Here is a 20206-nt window from a genome sequence, read left to right as displayed (position 1 = left end):
ACACTGACGTGACACGAGTGTCTGATGCTTTCAGTGTGTCAGGGACCTTTGACCTCTGGCTTGGTACTGGCCTTCATTCTGCTTCAATAATGCAGTGGTTCTCAAAGTGTGGCCCGGTGGACCCCCAGGGGTCCTTGAAAAAGGTCCCAGCAAAATGAATTAATGAATACAGCATCGAAATCAGTGTAACCACTCTAACCCTATATACATAATTGAAAATAGCAGATCTACAAGCTCACAACGCGTCACATGGCGACACTTGTAGATCTGCTTGGAGATATGCTTGTAAGAGCTGCTATTTAAAAACAAAATTAAATTAAAAAAAAAACTTCAAAGATATCTTGTATGGGGGTCCCTGGCACAACATATTTTCAGATGGGGGTCCGTGGCCACATCCATGTTAATTTGGGGGTCCTTGGACATTGACGAAGTTCTCTCCTCTCCTCTCCTCTCCTCTCCCCTCTCTCCTCTCCTCTCCTCTCCTCTCCTCTCCTCTCCTCTCCTCTCCTCTCCTCTCCTCTCCTCTCCTCTCCTCTCTCCTCTCTCCTCTCTCTCCTCTCTCTGTCCTCTCTCTGTCCTCTCTCTCCTCTCCTCTCCTCTCCTCTCCTCTCCTCTCCTCTCCTCTCCTCTCCTCTCCTCTCCTCTCCTCTCCTCTCCTCTCCTCTCCTCTCTCCTCTCTCTCCCCTCTCCTCTCTCTGTCCTCTCTCCCCTCTCCTCTCCTCTCCTCTCCTCTCCTCTCCTCTCCTCTCCTCTCCTCTCCTCTCCTCTCCTCTCCTCTCCTCTCCTCTCCTCTCCTCTCCTCTCCTCTCCCCTCTCTCCTCTCTCCCCTCTCCTCTCTCTCCTCTCCCTCCCCTCCTCTCCTCTCCCCTCCCCTCCCCTCCCCTCCCCTCCTCTCCCCTCCTCTCCTCTCCTCTCCTCTCCTCTCTCTCCTCTCCTCTCCTCTCCCCTCCCCTCCTCTCCTCTCCCCTCCTCTCAGACGGCCTGCGTTCGGTGGTAGAGGAGCTGGAGCTGGAGAGGAACCAACTGCAGGAGCAGATCGTGGGCCTGGAGGAGCGCTGTCAGGAGCTGGAGGACCGCATGCAGCTACAGCACCGCATCGAGACGCTGCAGGTACTGTCTGTCTGTCTGTCTGTCTGTCTGTCTGCCTGCCTGTCTGTCTGTCTGTCTGTCTGTCTGTCTGTCTGCCTGCCTGTCTGTCTGTCTGTCTGTCTGTCTGTCTGTCTGTCTGTCTGTCTGTCTGTCTGTCTGTCTGCCTGCCTGTCTGTCTGTCTGCCTGCCTGTCTGTCTGTCTGTCTGTCTGTCTGTCTGTCTGTCTGTCTGTCTGCCTGTCTGTCTGTCTGTCTGTCTGTCTGTCTGTCTGTCTGTCTGTCTGTCTGTCTGTCTGTCTGTCTGTCTGCCTGTCTGTCTGTCTGTCTGCCTGTCTGTCTGTCTGTCTGTCTGTCTGTCTGTCTGTCTGTCTGTCTGTCTGTCTGTCTGTCTGTCTGTCTGTCTGTCTGTCTGTCTGTCTGTCCGTCCAACCTCCTCACTGCCTCTTCTCTCTGTCTCACTCACTCTCGTTATGTTCTTTTTAAACATGACTTAAACCAATTAAGACAGGGAAACGCATCTGTGTCATTTTAAGATGACTTTTTGCTATTCAAAAATAGCAGATCTACAAGCACAAGTTGGGGCACCACTGATATAGCAACATACTGTTAGGATTTAGAAAACATTTGTATTTGATAATGTATTTGGCCAGCGGACGCCCCCCATCTCAAAATGTGCCGCGCTATGAGCTTGTAGATCTGCTATTTTTGAATAGCCAAAGAAATCTTAACCCATTAAGACCTGGAACGCATCTGTGTCACTTTAGATTTCTTTGGCTATTCAAAAATAGCAGATATACAAGCTCATAGCGTGGCACCGAGTGCCGCGCTACGAGCTTGTAGATCTGCTATTTTTTTTAAATTGTGAAAATTATTTTTTCAATATTTCTTTCCGATTTTTTTTTTAGGATTTAGAATTTTTTTAGACGCGGCCTCAGGTCTTAATGGGTTAAAATGACACGCATGCGTTCCTTGATTGAATATTCCCCATTAATGTCCTGCATGGCCCTTAGCTGAGAGACGGATGCATCCTGTTGAGATCTCTATATGTTTGGAAAACCCTGGATTACAGCCGGCAGCATATTTTGACATGTTGTCACACACGGAACATCATTTTGTTTCGTGTTCTTTTCTTATTCCTTTATTTAACCCATTCAATACGGGAAACCACGTCTGTCATTTTTAGATGTCTTTGGCTCGTGCCACGCTATGAGCTTGTAGATCTGCTATTTTTTTTGAAAAATCGTGAAAATGTGTTCAAATCTTTGAATATATTTATTTTTATAGCGAACATTTTTTTAAATCTGTTGTTCCAGGGACCTCCAGAAGCAAAGATTTGAGTTACAAATGTTCCCTTTAAAAAAAAAATATATATATATATTCAAAGATTTGCACACATTTTCAAGATTTTTCAAAAATAGCAGATCTACAAGCTAGGGGTGTGCCGATATATCGTCCCGCGATATGTTTTTGTGACGATATGTATCGTTTTGGGGGGGAAAAAATCGTATATAGAAGTGCCATATATCGTATCTATATGGTATCGATGTCGTGAGGCCAATATCGTATCGTATCGTTTCATGAAATGAGTGTATCGGCACACCCCTACTACAAGCTCATAGCGTGGCACTCAGTGCCACGCTATGAGCTTGTAGATCTGCTATTTTTGAAAAGCCCAAAGTATAACATAATGGTTATAGTTCAAATCTAAAATGACACCGATGTGTTCCCTGATTAACTCTCTCAGTGCCAGACCCCGAGTTATCCCGAGTTTTAGGGTTATACCCTCAGTGCCAGAACGAGAAATCCCGAGTTAAAAAGTTTTTCTTTTTTTTTTTTTTTAAAGTGTTCAGAACCCAAGATATCATTATCTGAAGATTTGCAGCTCCATCCACTCTTTGTTTAACCTATAACTGAAAAAGGCTGTATCTCGCTTCCTAAGCACTTTTTTTTTACTTTGAAAAAAAAAAGAAAAAAGTTGGCATGGTTCGCAATAAAAAAAAAATTTCATTGGCACTGAGAGAGTTAAATGGCTGAAAAAAAAAAGAAAAAAAACATTCTCTTGCATCCCTTTCAGTATAACTTTGCATTTGGACAGTTATGTCAGTAACTTGCATGGAGGACCAGGATTTCATAACAAACCCTTCTAACACAGGTGACCTTTGATGTAGATGAAGATTTGCGGCCTCAGGTGTGTTAGTGTGTGTGTGTGTGCGTGCGCTACAGAGAGCACCTCTGAAAAGGCGGTGAAAAGGCTAATGGTTTGGTGTGCACATTTACTCTTAACCACTTAAACCCTATTTCCACTTCATCGACCGTTCGTTGTCCTCCACGGGTCTATATACTGTACTTTGACCCCTCCCTTTTTTCCTTCCACTCCAAATCTCTTCGCCCAAAAAATAGCCGATCTACAAGCAACAACACATCACATTGCGATGTGTTAATAGAGACCTTGTAGATGTGCTATTTCTATTTTCACATGCAGAATGTTGGCCTATTATGACGTGACCAGATATTAGGGACTCTAGGGTTCACATGTCTTACAAGGACTCCTTTGGTAAGCAGAGGGAATGTCTTTCGCCACACACTCGTTCACTGGGTGCAATGGATGAATTGGCTGGACTGTATTTATCATAAACTGAACATAATAAGTCCTTTATTTTTTTGTATCAGTTCTACAGAGAACATTCTGTGTTAGGGTTTGGGATCCTTCAGGATTTTTTCAATTCCGATTCCTTAACACATTCCATGCCAGAGTTTAATCTCATAATGTACTCACCAGTGCCAGCGTTTTATTGTTGTTTTTTAGTTTTTTTCATGTCGCCACAGACCTCGCTAAATAAGTTAAAAGTGCGCGTTCATTTGGTTCTAAACACACAGCGGATCCGTGAGAAACGGCGAGCGAAAACAGTTTCCAAATCCGTGCCGCCATCTTGAAGCTACAGCCGATACACGCTAAACAGTGATCAGCGAGGAGAAAAACAACAACCAGAGAAAATCGAGTTTTAAACAGGATCCCAGACAGGAAGCGGATACGATCGAAAAAACCGGAACCCGAATAATTCCGTTTCCGACCGGAAACGGAAATGGATCAAAAAAATTCGGAAAGTGCACCTGGGGCACTTAACATGGGAATCGGCGGTTCGCGTAGATCTACGCGACTGGCACGCTGCGGCTTTAAATAGGTTCGCGTAGATCTACGCGACTGGCATTCAATGTGTTAACGGTTCCCTTGAACAACTATAGGGGGTTCCCCTTACCGGTCTGTAACTCTGAGAGTGTACAAATGGAACCAAACGGATCCTCCGGTTCCAGAACCCAACCCAACCCTACTAATGTGTGTGCAGTGAGAGTGAGTGACTTAACGATCCATTAGTGTGACAGTTCTCTTGTCTTCCTGTATTCATATGTTTTCCTCATCTGTCACTGTGCCTGCAGACCGAGTCGGAGAGGCTGCAGAGCCAGCTGGCCAGCCTACGAGGTCAACAGAACCGAGACGCAGAGAAACACATGCTGCTGGTGACCAGTCTGAACGAACAGCTCCAAGGGTGAGCTCACCTTTCACACTGGACTCTGAGTGGTGTAAAGTAACTAAGTACATTTACTCAAGTACTGTACTTAAGTACACTTTTGAGGATTTTTTACTTTACTGGAGTATTTCCCATTTTCAGTACTTTTACTTCTACTCCACTACATCTCAGAGGCAAATGTTGTACTTTTACTCCACTACAATTATTTGAAAACTTTAGTTACTAGTTACTTTGCAGATATAAATTATGATATTATAAAACATACATTAACCACTTTAGCCCTATTTTATACCTAGGCTATTTGAAAATAGCCGATCTACAAGCTCACAACGCGTCGCAATGCGACGCGTTGTGAGCTTGTAGATCTGCTATTTTCAAACATAGTTGGTACTTTTACTTTTAGTACTTTAAGTACATTTTGATACCAATACTTTTGTACTTTTACTCAAGTAAATTTTTTATTCCGGACTTTTACTTGTAACGGAGTAGTTCTACATTGCAGTATTGATACTTTTACTTAAGTAACACATTTGAGTACTTTTTCCACCACTGCGTTTGGGGCAGTGTTGATTTTGTCGACTAAAACTAAGACGAATACCTTTTTTTCACTGACGAAAAGCTAAATAAAAACTAAATGAAAACCAGGCTACGATGACTAAAGCTATGACTAAATATATTGACAATTTCAAATAAAAACCAGACTAAAATGTCAGTGAGGGATCTAGTGGAGAAGAGATCCAGTAGAACTAAAAGACAAGTCATTTTATGTTTGGTTGCGCTCAGGAGTTGAGCTCTAAAAATAGCAGATCTAAAAGCTCACGTGTATCGCACGTGTGAGCTTGTAGATCTGCTATTTTCAGCATGCAACCAAGAGTAAAATCAGCCATTACGACGCCATCAAGGCACCGCCAAAATACATTTTAGTCGACTAAGTCAACTTTAGATTTAGTCGACTGTAATCTTATGATATTTAGTCGACTAAAACTAGACAAAAACTAAAACATTTCAGATGACTAAAATATGACTAAAACTAAATGGAATTTGATTCAACTAAATCCAAATTTGCTGTCAAAATCAACACTAGTTTGGGGTTGCTAGGGGGATGGCAATTTCCAACCCCCTAGCGCTCACATTGAAAGTCAAATTCAGTCATTCGCTGGCAGTGGGCAAACGCGGCCAGAAATAAGTCTGGCAGTGAGAGAGTTAAAAATAATATATTCAAAGATTTGCACACTTTTAATTAGGCTGCCTGGATGGTTTTGGCCAATTTTTTTTTTGCATAATCATAATAATGGATCTCGCTTCGTCATTAAAACTACGTGTAAGGGGAGGGACATATCGACCACAAAACCTGCCAGTGATGGGCGAGAAAAGCTTCAATAACGGAAAACACAATGCCAAAAAAAAAAAAAAAAAGGGAAGGCCATGTTGTAAACCTATCCTACTGTTTGCTCTTGTGAATTTCCAGGCTGACTGACACACAGGAGTGCCTGGAGAGCTCGCTCATCGAGAAGGAGAACACACTGGCCAAGACGTCCGAGAAACTGGAGCTCATCAGCAGCCTCCGGGAATCCATTACGGACAAGGAGAACCAGCACAAAGAAGTGTCGGACAGACTGCTTCAAACTGAACACAATGTGAGCCTTTTTGTAGTTCTCTGCTTCAAACTGAACACAATGTGAGCCTTTTTGTAGTTCTCTGCAAGTATTGAATTATCTACACTACAGTATATACGATAGTTTTAACCCGTTCAATTTCAGACCGCGAACGCATCTTTAGATTTATTTGGCTATTCAAAAAATAGCAGATATACGAGCTAATAGCGCGGCACCGAGTGCCACGCTATGAGCTTGTATATCTGCAATTTTTTTTAAATCGTGAACATTTGTGCAAATCTTGGTATATATATTTTTAAAAGTTTTAAAATATTAAGTTCCAGGGACCCCCAGAAGCAACGATTTGAGTTACAAATGTCTGCTTAAAAAATACAAAAATAAAATATTTGCAAACTTCAAAAATAGCAGATCTACAAGCTCATAGCGTGGCAGCTTGTATATCTGCTATTTTTGAATGGTCAAAGAAATCTGTAAATGACACACAGAAGGGGTTAATGATCGATGTTGATCTTTTTCTTTTAGCTTTTGGACGTTTCAAAGAAGTGCGGCGCTTTTGAGAAACAGTGTTCTGAACTGAAGACAGACGTGGCAGACCTCACACAGAAGCTTGGCGTGCTGAAAGACAAGGTACGTTTCTATTCAGACTTAACTCATTCAGTGGCACTGGACGTCTAAGACGTCCGTTGTATCATAAGCCATGTGCCACTGGACGTCTAAGACGTCCGTTGTATCATAAGCCCTGTGCCACTGGACGTCTAAGACGTCCGTTGTATCATAAGCCCTGTGCCACTGGACGTCTAAGACGTCCGTTGTATCATAAGCCCTGTGCCACTGGACGTCTAAGACGTCCGTTGTATCATAAGCCCTGTGCCACTGGACGTCTAAGACGTCCGTTGTATCATAAGCCCTGTGCCAACGGACGGAAATGTGTGTGTGGGGAGGAATCAATTGACTAAATTGGGTAGAAAAAAGGGGTAAAAAAATGATTAGCTACTCAAACTTTTAACCCATTAACTCATTGAGTGCTATTCACGTGTTTCACCGCTATGGTGCAACGTGCCAATCACGTGTTTCACGTGTTTTTGGGAAGAAAAAAAATTCAGAACCCAAGATATCATTATCTGAAGATTTGCAGCTCCATCCACTCCTTGTTTAACTTATAACTGAAAAAAGGCTGTATCTCGCTTCCTAAGCACTTTTTTTTTACTTTGAAAAAATCTCTGGCACTGGGACAACATAGCCAGAAATAATTCTGGCACCCAGTGAGTCGATTCTTTAAAAAAAATCTAAATCCTAACAGTTTTTTGAAAAAAATCTAAAAAAAAATATTTTCACGATTTTTCAAAAATAGCAGATCTACAAGCTCATAGTGCGGCACTCTGTGCCGCACTATGAGCTTGTATATCTGCTATGTTTGAATAGCCAAAGAAATCTAAAGTGACACAGGTGCGTTCCAGGTCTTAATGGGTTAAGGGAAAAAAAGGGGGAAAAAACTACTCCTGTTTACATTGAGCCCATTTTCACCACACAATAGTATGATGACCATTTTTGTGTTTCTCCTCCAATTTTCATAGACACAGAAGCAGGAGGTCACTGTAGAGAGTCTCCAAACAGAGCTCGACCACACCAACGACGAGCTGGACAAACTGAACAGCACCCACATGGAGGAGCGCGCCCAGCTCATCCACGACCTCCAGAGCTGCGAGCGGGAGATCGACGGCCTCAAGGACGTCCTGTCCGACAAGGAGAAGGAGATATCCACCCTCTGCGCCAACCTGACGGAGCACACGGAGCAGATCGCGGCTCTGAAGCACGACGTCAAGCGGAAGGAGGAGGACCTGATCCGAACCGAGGCTGCCCTGAGTAAAGTGGAGAGGGAGGCCAAGGTCATGCGGGAGTCTCAGGACTCGGACCACGAAGGTCTGAACGTGAAGATCACGGAGTTGGTAGAGAAGCTCAAGGACGCCGAGACCGAGACGAGCGCGGCCAAAGAGGAGCGGGACTCGAAAGCGGCCGCGGCGGCGGAGCTGACCAAGCGGGCCAAAGAGGATAAGAGAACCATCCATGCCCTGCGTGAGGAGATCCAGAAAGAGGGCGTCGGCCATCGCGATCATCTCTCCGAATGCGAAACGCAGATCTCCTCGCTGAAGGAGCAGGTGACGCTGTCCGCCCAGAAGCTGCGACAGGAAGCGGAAGGACTGCGCTCGCAGCTCGAGGACAAGCGGCGCTTGAACGAGACCCTACAAGAGCAGCTCCGCGATAAAGAGCACACGCATGAGAAGGAACTTAAGTCGTTCAAGGAGGAACAGAACAGGCTTATTGCAGAGGTGGGGAAATATACCGAAGACGTCCAGAAGCTGTCCAAACTGCTGGAGGAAAACGTAGGAGGTGAAGAACTTGTAAAAAAGTCAATGCAAGAAAAGCAAGAAACCATAGAGTCTTTGGAACAAAAACTGAAGACCAACCAGGAAGAGTTTGAGGCAGAGAGGCTGAAATTTAGCAGGGAATTGAAAGCCAGAGATGAGAAAAATGCAAATCTGGGTAAAGAAATAAAAAATAATTCGGAAAACATCTCAAAACTCAAGAACCTCTTGAGAAACACGAAGACTGAAAAACAGCAATTACAAGAAAGCCTCAAGAAATTGACCGGGGAGATAGAATCACGAAAGCAGGATGTCGAGCAACTCAATGACAAAGTCAGGACTACTCTCCAACTCAACAGCGGTCTAGAGACACAAGTCAAGTGCATCACAGAAGAAAATCAGAGACTGCAACTGGACCTAACAGAAAGGATGAAATCTATTGCAGAAATTACAATTGAGCGAGAATCGTTGCAAAGTGAAATGTCAATCTTTGAAACACAGCATTCAGAAAATAGAGAACTTATTGCCAGGCTGCAACAAGACAAGGAGGAGTTGTGCACTAGAACTAATGAACTAAACAGAACCCTTGAACAAAGCGCACAATCCATCTCAGCAACTCTCTTAGAGAAAACTAATGAATGTGGTCATCTTGACCAGTTGCTCAGGGAGAAGGAGGAGAACGTGACACGACTACAGGAACAAGTTGAAAACATGATTGCTCAGGTGGAGCAGCTCCAGGGCAGCATGGAGGAAAAAGAGCGTATCGTCACTGACCTCAGAGCAGAAGTGGAGTCCAAGCAAAGTCAACAAATGCAACTTCAGGAAACGCTGTGTCTGCTTCAGGAACAGGCAGCCACCCTGAAATCTGGGCTTCTTGAGAAGGACGTAATACTGAGACAGAGAGAGGACGAGTACAGCGCCGTGCAGAATGAACGCTCACAACTCCATCACCAAACTGAAGAGAGGGAAGCAGTGTTCAAAAGTGTGACGCAAGAATGTCAAAACTACAAAAATGAACTGAATAAGCTCAACGAGTCAGTGGTGTCACTTAGTGGCCAGCGAGAGTCCGAAAAGGCACAGATGAATACAAGATTAGAGGAACATGTCCGAGAGAACACCAAAATGAGACAGGACCTCGAGCAGAAGCAAGCAGACACGGCTATCCTACATAATCACATCCAGGCACTCACTGAGCAAAACCATCAACTTCGAGCTGCCTATGAAATCAGAGAAAAGGAGCTTGCTCAGCAAATACACCTTTCGTCTGACCTGGATGAGAGGCTCAAAGTGGCTCTTGAACAGAACTCTGGTTTGAGCTTGAAGGTGAACAGTCTAACGGAACATAAGCAGAGACTACAAGAGGAGTCAGCTCAAAAGGCTGAGTCACTTTCAGAGCTAACCGCTGAAAGGAATGCATTACGAGAGAAGGTGTCTGGCTTTGAAATGCAACACTCGGAAAATCGTAAAATTATCGAAGGCCTATTGAAAGACAAAGAACAGCTTACCATAGCGGTAGAGGAATTGAACACTGTCCTTGAGACAAGCAAACAGTCAGTCTCTGAGAATTTGATGGAGAAAACTACAGAATGTATGAATCTCTCTAGAGCAGTAAGGGAGAGGGAAGAGCAAGCTGCAGTTTTACAAGCACAAGTAAATCAGCTCCTCAGTTCTGTGAATGAGAAAGAGAAGGTTCTGTCAGAACAAGGTGGCTATATTGAAGCCCAGCAGGCACAACTGGTGCAACTTCAGGACACGGTATCTCTTCTTCAGGAACAGGGGTCGGCCCTGAAGTCAGGGCTTATGGAGAAAGACACAATGTTTCAACAGAAAGCAGAGGAATGTAGCTCATATCAGAAAGAAGTCATGCTACATAAAGAGCTTCTATCCAAGACGCAGGGTGAGACAGAATCACTCAGGGGGGAGTTAAACCAGCGACTAGCAGGAAAAGAACAGGCTTTGAGCAGCCTAACGCAAAACTTTCAAAACCAGAATGACGAGCTGTCTAAGCGAAATGAATCTGTGTTATCTCTCAGCAATCAGCTTGGCGTCATGAATGACAATGCTGCTAAGATGGAGATTGAAATGACCAACTTAACGGCTGAACTGAAGAAATCAATGACGGAACAATCCAAGGCCCTTGAAGAAATGTCAAGTCTCAAGACGGCAGTCTGTGACCGGGACAACCAGGTGTCTAAATTGGTACAAGAACTCAAAGCGACATGTTCAGATAAAGAGAGTCTTTGCTTGACGGTACAAGAAAAGGACAAGTCCTTGAGACAGCAGGAGAGTCTCATTCAGCAGTTGCAGTCCAAGTCAGTGGAAGTCGACGGTCAGACAAGCCAACAGTTTGAGGTCATCACACAGCTGCAGAATAACATTGAGACTCTTGAAAAATGCATTCAAGATAAAGATGCTTCGAGGCAACAGGTTGATAAAGAGCTGAGTGTTCTCCAGAAAAAAACTAATTCTGAGAAAAAACATTTAAAAAAACAGCTTGATTCAAATGCAGAGACGATTACGGGGCTACAGAGTGAAGTACATGAATGTAACAGTAGGCATAGCGAGCAGGAGGCTCAGCTTAGACAGCGAGCCGACGATAATGCAAGTCTAAGAACTAAAGTTTCAGACCTCGAAAAATCCATCTCAACACTCGGAGGTCAAGTTGACAGTCTGACATCAGAGTCTAACATATTGAGAGAGACATTGAAGGAAAATTCCATTCTATCTCAGGATACGTCGACAGTCAATGCAAATCTCAATTCTAAATTGCAAGCCAAAGAAGCAGAGTGCGAGAGCGTGAAAGAGCAGCTTTCGCATGTGCAAGAGTCTCTCGCAAAGCTAAATGGCAACCTCCAAGCACAGGGTGCTGAAATTTCAAGTCTGAAAGATGTATTGGCTGAAAAAGATGCAACTCTTTTGGACAAGTCACAGTCCCTTCAGGATATGCAGAGAAGAGTAGATGAGGCTATGCTCTTCAAAGATCAGTTGACGCAGAGCACAGAGTTGGTCTCTCAGCTACAGAGTCGGATTGAACTCTTCTCTACAGAGTCTGCGGACCTTTCCAAGTCGGCAGAAGAGAAGCAAATAGCCTTCGACAGCCTTAAAGAAAAACATGCGAGTCACATAGAGGAGTTGCAGGAGGTTAGAAAACATCTTTCACAGAAGACCGATGAACTGTCCAGTCTTCGTAAAACCCTCGACGACAACAGTGTTGCGCTTCAGACAGCAGAGGGTGCTATTGAGACTCTTAGAAAAGAGTTATCGTTGATCAGTCACAAGCTTCAGAAAACTCAAGAGCTCAACTTAAGTCTTTCCAAGCAAAAGGAAGAAGCCCTTGCTAGTCGGCATACAAGCGTGTCGTCAATGACGGTGGAAATAGAAAGACTGAAGTCACAACATCTTCAGGTGGCAGCACAGATGAACGCGCTGACAGAAAACCTGGAGCAGAGAGAGATGGCGCTTCATGCGATTAACAACCAGTACACAGCCCAAGCCAAAAACACAGCAAATTTAGTTTCAGAACTGCAGAAACTGGAGGATCAAAATAAGAGGCTAAACGAGGAGGTTAGTTTCTCAAAGCAAGAACACCAGATGCACGTGAACACGGCCGGCAGTGAAAAGACACATCTGCAACAGGAACTGGAAAAGCTTGTTGCAGAGAAGGATGAGCTGGGGAGAAGACACGAGCATCACATGCGGGTATCAGAGGAGCGGCTGCAGCTTCAGACGCTGCAGCAGACCAGCAACGTCAATGACATCACGGAGAAAATGATGACCGAGAAGGAGAGACTCCAAGCTGAGGTTAGTGTCAAAGGTGAAGAAATCACCGGATTGAAAGCAAACGTTCAGAAAATAGAGCACATTCTACAGGACTCTGAGAAAGAGTGGCTTTTAGTTCTCGATAGAGAAACGCAGGATAAGAATATCCTTGCGGAACGGTTGAAAAGTGTTGAAAACGAAATGAAGTCCAAAGATTTTAAGGTTAGTGCGCTGAAACACGACTTGGATAGCTTGCAGGAAAAGTTAGAAGAGGCGGCCTCTGCAATCAGGCAGGGTTCTGATCAGCTTAAGGCAAAAGAGTTGGAGGCATCATCATCTAGGGTCCAACTTGAAAAGATACTGGCCTCTGTCCAGGAAAAAGATAGTGAGAACATGCATTTGCGACAGGCTCTACAAACAATAGAAAGTGAGTTACAAAAACTTAACGCAGACAAAAAGCGCACTGATGAGGATTTGTTTGTTATGTCACAAACCATGTCTGAGAGATTAATTGCCGTAGATGAAGAAAAACAGGCCGTGATAAAACAGTTACAGGAAAGGCATCTGGCCGAATTAAACTCTCTGAGAGATGAATTAGAAAAAGGGGTTTTGCAGTTGCAAAAAACAGAGTACGGCCTTAATGAAGAACAGACAAGCCATCGTGACAAGTGTCAGCAGATCACTCTCTTGCAAGAACAGATCGAGCATTTGCACGCACAGCTCCAGACTGAATCAGAGACACTGAAAGAGGCATCAGCTGTCGAACTATCATCTCTACATAACACAGTGCAAGCACAAAATGAACAAATGAGTTGTATGAGCCTTCAAATAAGTCAGCAGAAGGAATTACTCACTGGACTCAGCCAGCAGTTAAGAGACAAGGATTCATCCATTGCCCAACTCATGAAATCTGTCTCGAGTGAAAGGACAAAACTTGCTGAAGAAAAGAATGATTTAATTGCACAATTAGAAAGTACGGAGAATATAAACAGAACCTCTGTGATAAGGCTTGAGGACATTTCCCAGCAGTTAGAACAGCGTATTTCACTCTGTCAAAGTGAAATTGAAACCAAGAATGTGGAGAATAGCAAGCTGAGTGAGGAAAATGGCGATTTGAAAGCTGACCTTACCAAATTGTCAAAGGAAAAAGAAGCACTGAAAAAGAAGCTTCAAGCTGCTCTCCTTGTAAGGAAGGATCTTTTGAAAAAGATGGAAGACCAAAAAGAGCAGAGCGTGAATAATGTAACTGCGGTGTCAGTTTTACAGGAGAAGTTGGAAGAAATTACGTCACAAACTCGAGCCACTGCAAAAGAATACGAAGAAAAAAATATTCTTCTTCAACAGAAAATCACAGAGAAAGAGGGGGAGATTGATGAACTAAAGACGGAGAGAGATGGTCTTAAACTGGAACTAACTGAAATGATTCAATCTATTGCAGAACTTACAGTTGAGCGGGAATCATTACAAAGTAAAATATCTGCCTTTGAAACACACCATTCAGAAAATAGCCAAATTATTGCAGGGTTGCAACAGGACAAGGAGTTGTGCGCTAGAACTAATGAACTAAATAGAACCCTTGAACAAGATAAACACATTTTGCAGACCACATTAAATGAAAGGGAAGTGAGCTTGGCAGAAACACTTCATATACTTGACGAGAAGAGCACCCTCATTGAGCAATTGAGGTCCACTATTTCTGAGAGGGAGGATGCCTCTGAACATGATAGACGTGGCATGATGCACAAATTGTCAGAGCTTCAAAACGAGTTGACCAAAGGTCAAGATGTCTCAAAGACCGACATTGCTAGCACCGTTGCCGCAGTTGACTTAGAAAATGAGTTGTCGCAGATCAAACAAGAAAAGGCAGTGCTGCAGAAAAAGACCCACGCTGCTTTGCTGGCACGTAAGGAAATGATGAAGAAATCTCAAGAGACCGAAAAGAAGCTAATCAAAGAGCTGTCTAAATTGAAAGATGACTACAAGACCCTCTTGGAGCAACACTGTCAGCAGACCAATGAGCTAAACGCTGTTCAGATGAAGTTTGATGAGCAGGTCAAGGAACTGGAGGACATCCGCAATGCTTCTTTGTCTCAGTTTGATAAAATGGAGAGTTTAAGACAACAAGTGGAGGAGAAGGATAAAAATCTGCACGATTTGAAAATGGAGCTAAGTGAAAAAGAGAATCGGCACCACTCTCTCCTGGTCCTACAAACAGAACTTGAAACCGCCAAGTCCAATTTAGAGAATATGTGTTCCGAGGCCCTTGTAGCATTAGATCATATGTCACAGGCATTACATTCAAAACTCAACATGGTTGAGGAAGATTTAGCCGAAGCTTGTAGAAAGCTAAAAGACAAAACAAAAGAACTAGACAGATTTCAGCGCACAGTTCAATTGTCTGAACAAAAGCGTGAACGGGAGAAGCAAACGTTAATGGATGACAACTTGGCTTTGCAAAGCCAGTTAAGCATTTCAAAGACTGCTGTGGAAGAACAAAAAAAATATTTGGATGCTCAAAATCACGAGTTAGAACAAAATCTTAAAATTTTGATTGAAGAAAAGAAGTCTATTTTGGAACAAATCGATGTGATGAAAGTAGAGCTTGAGACCGCACTGGCTTCTGTTTCCCAAAAATCCTCAGAAATACAAAGCATCCAAAACACGCTAGCAGAAACCCAGAAGCAATTCGCTGAGGAAAGAAATGGTTTGGCCAAGGAACTAGAAAAGGCAGAGATGCACTGTGCTGAGAAGGAAAGTAACAAGTTGCATGTGGAATCATTACAGCAAGAAAAAGAAGATGCTTTCAGATCCATCATCCAGCTGAGAGATGAGGTTTCCAATTTGAATGTTCAACTAAGGGAGGCTGAAGAACTAAATCAACAAATGCAACAAATGACCCCTGGAACGCATGAGGGATATTTACAACAAGAACACGTTGGGAAAGAGGAGGCTCAGTCGCTCCACACGTGCTCTAAAGAACTTGAAATGAATCTGAAGGAGGAACACGATGCCTTATTGAGGACTCAGTCTCTAGTCTCAGAAAAGGAAGAACTCATCGCTGCACTTGAGCAACAGCTGCAGCGGCAGATTCATCTGCATGAAGTGGCCATGGAGAAGATGAGAGTGGAAGTTGCCGACCTTCAGCAGAAGTCTCGGGAGGATGGCACCAAAATGAATGACCATGACAACCAAAGCAAACAGGCTCTCCTAACTAAGAAGCTCCAAGCAGCTTTAATTTCTAGGAAAGACCTCTTGAAGGAAAACGCTACACTCAAAGAGAGATTGGAAATGCTCACAGTAACAAATGAAGAAAAAGTGACCGAGTCATTGGCCGTGGAACTATCCGTGTCCGAGTTGAAACGGCAAAACATGGATCTGGTAAATGCTGTATCCTCATTGACCATGGAAAAGGATAAAGTCGATACAGAAGTTGACCGCATACTCAACGATAACCACAACTTATCTGCAGCCTGTGAAAGCCTCAATAGGACAATAGAAAATATCACTCAACAGAAGCAAGCATTCTCATGCCAGCTTGAGTCACTTAAGGACTCTGAAACAGAGGAGTTGTCCGAGTGGAAGTCAAAGCATGCAGAGTTGAAACAGGAGTACGAGTCCCTTTTACAAGCATATGAAAATGTCAGCAGTGAAATGGATAAGATGAGACAGCTTTTAGAGGCTGTCAAAAGAGAACGGCAGGAGGCACTCTTTAAAGTACACAAACTAGAGGCAGAGCAAGAGAGTCTGGAGAAGCAAACTAGTCAGTTTGAGGAAGAAAACGACCGACTGAAAGAGAACATGCACAGTTTCGCTGAAGGAAAGCAGCAGAAGATTGAGGACCTAGAGGCAGAGAACCATAAACTTAAACAAGACTTGATGAAGTTTGATGAAAAACAGAAAGTCACTGTTGATGAGCTGACATTTAAAAATCAACAGATGGAAGCTGTGATCCACAACCTTAAAGAATCCTCTGAGGAACTTAGAGAGAGGCTTACCGAGATACAGACAGAAAATGAAGACCTGTCAGGGAAGCTTAGTAACACTTCCTGTTCATTAGAAAAGTTGCATTTTGAAACAAAATCCTGTGCGGACAATATGCAACTTAAACTTGATGAAGCACTCAATTTGAATAATGCATTGACTGCCCGGATTGAAGACCAGAAAACAGAACTTGGTGCCCAACAAGAAATCAGTGATGTGTTGCAAAAGGAAAAGGTAAATCTGTCTGCAAGATTTCAGCAGTTACAGAATGATCTTGAAGTACAATTAGGAGAGAAAATTGATGTAATTAAAGAGCTCCAAGACATCATCAGCAAGCACAGCCAAGAGACTATTAGCCTTAATGAGAAGGTTAGGATCTTGGAGGATGACAAGTCTCTTTTGCAAGAGGAGCTTGAAAACGTACAAGAAATATCAGACAAAGTAAAAAATGAAAATGAATATTTGGAAACTGTGATACTCAAAAACTCAGAAAGAATTGATGAATTGACTGAGTCAGTTACTGTTCTGCAAACCCAAAATGTACAACTCTCGTCCCAGCTGGTAGCTAGCAAAGCGAGGTCAATTCAGGCTTGCCAAGAAAAAGAACAACATCAACTGAAATTAGTTCAAGAATTTGAGGAAAAACTCAAAATTGTCAAGGTTGGGAACGATGGCTCCAAAAACGTGAGGAAGGAATTGCAAGAGCTGCTTAAAGAAAAACACCTGGAATTAAATCAGCTGCAGCGCGACTGCATCAAATACCAAGAACTGATCTTAGATTTAGAGATGTCTGAAAAAAACTCACTATCTGCTTGTGAACAGCTGGAAAAACAACTGAAACTAAGTTCAGAGAAGATCGCTGCTTTGGAAGAAAGAAAGAAACAACATGAAGCTGATCTGAGTACACAGAAGAATCTTCTTAGGGAGGCCACAGAAACCATAGAGATTATTCAGTCGGAAAGAGACCAACTGGTCTCAGATATATCACAGAAGAGTACATCTGAACATGAGGTGGTTGCTGAGAGAATCAAAGTGCCTAAGAACGTAGAGGAGCAGCAGGAAGACGTTCAGATGGAGAATCAGATTCTACAGCAACGGATAGATGAGCTTCAGGATTTAAAAGAACAAGAAAGGCAAGCAGTCGTTGAACTGAGACAGAAAATAGACTCCCAAGATCTGCAGATTAACACTCTGAAAAGACATGCCGAGACCAATGCAGCAAAGCTATCCGCTCTGTCTTCCACCCCTCAGGGGGCAGATGCTGCACAACAATGGGACGTCTTGTTCCAAAACGCTTTGCATGAGAAGGACAACCAGCTCTTGGAGCAAGGCTTTGTCATCAAAAGATTCCTTGAAGACATGAGGTTGAAGGAGAAGGAGACGGACGGGCTACGAGAAATCAAGGCAAAGCTAGAAAGGGCTCTTAATGAATACTCAGTGGCTGCGGCTTCACACCAGAGACAGTTATTTGTAACGGGTGCCAGCAATACTCAACTGACTCAAACTGTGGAGCTGATGAACGCACATCTAAAAGAGCTGAGAGGTCAGGTTGACAGGACAGAACGAGAGAGAAGCGCACTGAGCAGAGAACTTGCTGATAACAAGGATGCTGCATCACAGATGCAGTTTAATCTCCAGCAGCTAGAGGACATTAATTTGGACACGGAGGCACAACTACTGCTGTCACAGTCTCACCATGACAAACTTCAAGTTGACTTTGATAAGCAACAGGCCATTTGTCTGCAACTGAAATCACTTCTTCAGAACAAAGATGCTGAGATCTCCTCCTTGCTATCCTCTCGAGATGGGCAGCTTTCAGGCTATCTAGAACAGCTCCAAGCTAACCATCGCGCCCAAGTAGCGAACTATGAGGACAGGCTAACGGCAGTATATTATGAAAGAGAAAAGGCTGACAAAGAGTTACGGAGGTCAGAGACCAAGGTCAAAACTGTACAGAATACATTAGACAGAACTGTTCAGGAGAAGGAGCACATTTCAGTTCAAATGGACACCCTGAGGAATGCTATGGTGTCTTTGCAGACAGAAAGGGAGCAGTTGATGTCTGAATACAGAATGCTTGAAGCAAGGAATCAAATAGAGTTGAGCTCTAGAAATGACCCAGCAGCAGGGGAACTTGATGCAACCAAAGGCCTTAAACATGAAATAAGGAAACTTCTACATCAGATGGATGATCTCAACTCCGAGAACGCCATGCTCAGGGCACAGCTCGTTCGATACAGAGAGGACTTGAATCAAGTTTTGTCCCTAAAAGACAACCAGCTGAAGGTTCTACTTAAGCAGCAGCAAGACACGATCAAAAACCTGGAAAACCAGAAGGCTGCAGTGGAGAAGCAGCACAGAGAGTGCCTCTTTCAGCTCCATAAGGAGGAGGAGGCAAGCGACACCTTAAAAGCGGAGACTTCTACGCTCAACGCTCAGGTCACAAAGCTTGAGGCAGACATGTTGGCTCTGAAAACGGAGAGAGCTGAAACAAACGAAGGCAAAGTGATCGCTGACTTACAGGAAGCCGTGATGGCCAAAGCTGCCGAATGCAACGATCTCCAGCAAAAGCTCTTTGCCCAGAAAGTGTCTTCAGATGACCTGAAAGAGAAGCTGCAGCTGCTGGAAAATGAGACGGACAAAAAGCTGGCAGACGCTGAGGATAAGTACAACGGTGAGTTGGACGCATTTGAGCGAGAGTCGGACATAATGAGGAACCAACGGGAAACCGCAGATCAAAGGGTGGCAGAATTGGCAAAGGACCTTCTCCAAGCAGAGCAACTCTTCTCCGAGGCCAAGAGCCGAGGCGAAGACATGAAGGCCCAAAACGAGTCTCTGGGCAAGGCCATGGCTGCCCTGCAGAACGACCGCGACCAACTCATCGAAGACTTCAAGATCCTGCGGAACAGATACGACGAAGAACTGCGAGAGACTCAGGTGGCCATGACCAAGGTCGAACACCACCTCCAGGACGCCACTTCAGAGCTGGCTGCGTCGACTAAAGAGAGGCAAATCCTGATTCTTAAAATGGCAGCCCTCGAGAGTAAACACACCCAGTCGGAGTTGACCAAGTTGGTGGACGAGCTGGCCAAGACGGTGACGGAAAAGGAAAAGGAGACGAAGCGGTTCGTGTTAGAGAACGACGCGTACAGCAGGCAGGTGTCGGCCTTCTCGAGGTCCATGGCCAGCCTCCAGAACGATCGTGACAGGTTGATGGATGAGCTGGCGGCCAACAAAAGAGTGGTGGAGTCCAGGCAGGGGTCAGGTGGTCGAGGGGCAGAAGAGTCTAATAGAAGCAGTGCTGATGCCTCCCAGAGACACAGAGATGGGCTGGTAAGTCACCGCATGTGACTTGTGTGTGTGTGGCATTTCGGGGTATGAAGACAGCATGGTCTGGTCAGAACGTCTTTTGCTTTGGCCTGCATGTGTGGCCCTTTATGTTGGAATGCGGAATGCTGAAGTCATTGAAACAACTTGTTTGAGATCTTTTGAAAGGGTTTGTTTTATCTTAACAATAGTGTTGGAAAGTAACTAATTTAAGTGCATTTACTCAAGTACTGAGTTTAAGTAAAGTTTTGAGGTACTTTACTTGAGTAGGTAAATGTTTCTTCTACTACACTACATCTCAAAGGAAAATGTTGCACTTCTTATTCCACCATAATTATTTGAAAACTGTAGTTACAAGTTTGTAGACTTAGTAGATACTTTTATTACAAAACATACATTAACGAATTAGGCCCTATTTTATACTCCTTCTATTCAAAAATAGCCAATCTACAAGCTCACAACACGTCACATTGCGATGATGTGATGTGAGCTTATAGATTGTCTATTTATAAAAGATGTTTGACACATTTTAAATCTTGTGAAGG

At 43.8% G+C, this 20206-nt stretch overlaps 1 protein-coding gene across 4 annotated transcripts in view; it reads left to right on the top strand.

Moving 5' to 3' along the window:
* The window catches only part of LOC308089937 (uncharacterized protein), an 82502-nt gene that overhangs the window by 47073 nt on the left and 15223 nt on the right, over nt 1–20206 (top strand). For all 4 annotated transcript variants that reach the window (XM_080434909.1, XM_080434910.1, XM_080434908.1 and 1 more), the window contains 5 exons: nt 977–1110; nt 4524–4633; nt 6084–6252; nt 6754–6858; nt 7806–19667. In XM_080434909.1, coding sequence (XP_080291035.1) covers nt 977–1110; nt 4524–4633; nt 6084–6252; nt 6754–6858; nt 7806–19667 — 12380 coding nt within the window. The remainder of the gene's footprint in view (nt 1–976; nt 1111–4523; nt 4634–6083; nt 6253–6753; nt 6859–7805; nt 19668–20206) is intronic.

Source organism: Gymnoscopelus braueri (assembly GCF_963280865.1).
Source record: "Gymnoscopelus braueri genome assembly, chromosome: 1".
In the NCBI taxonomy this organism is placed as follows: Eukaryota; Metazoa; Chordata; class Actinopteri; order Myctophiformes; family Myctophidae; genus Gymnoscopelus; species Gymnoscopelus braueri.
This window is presented reverse-complemented; position numbering and strand designations above follow the sequence as displayed.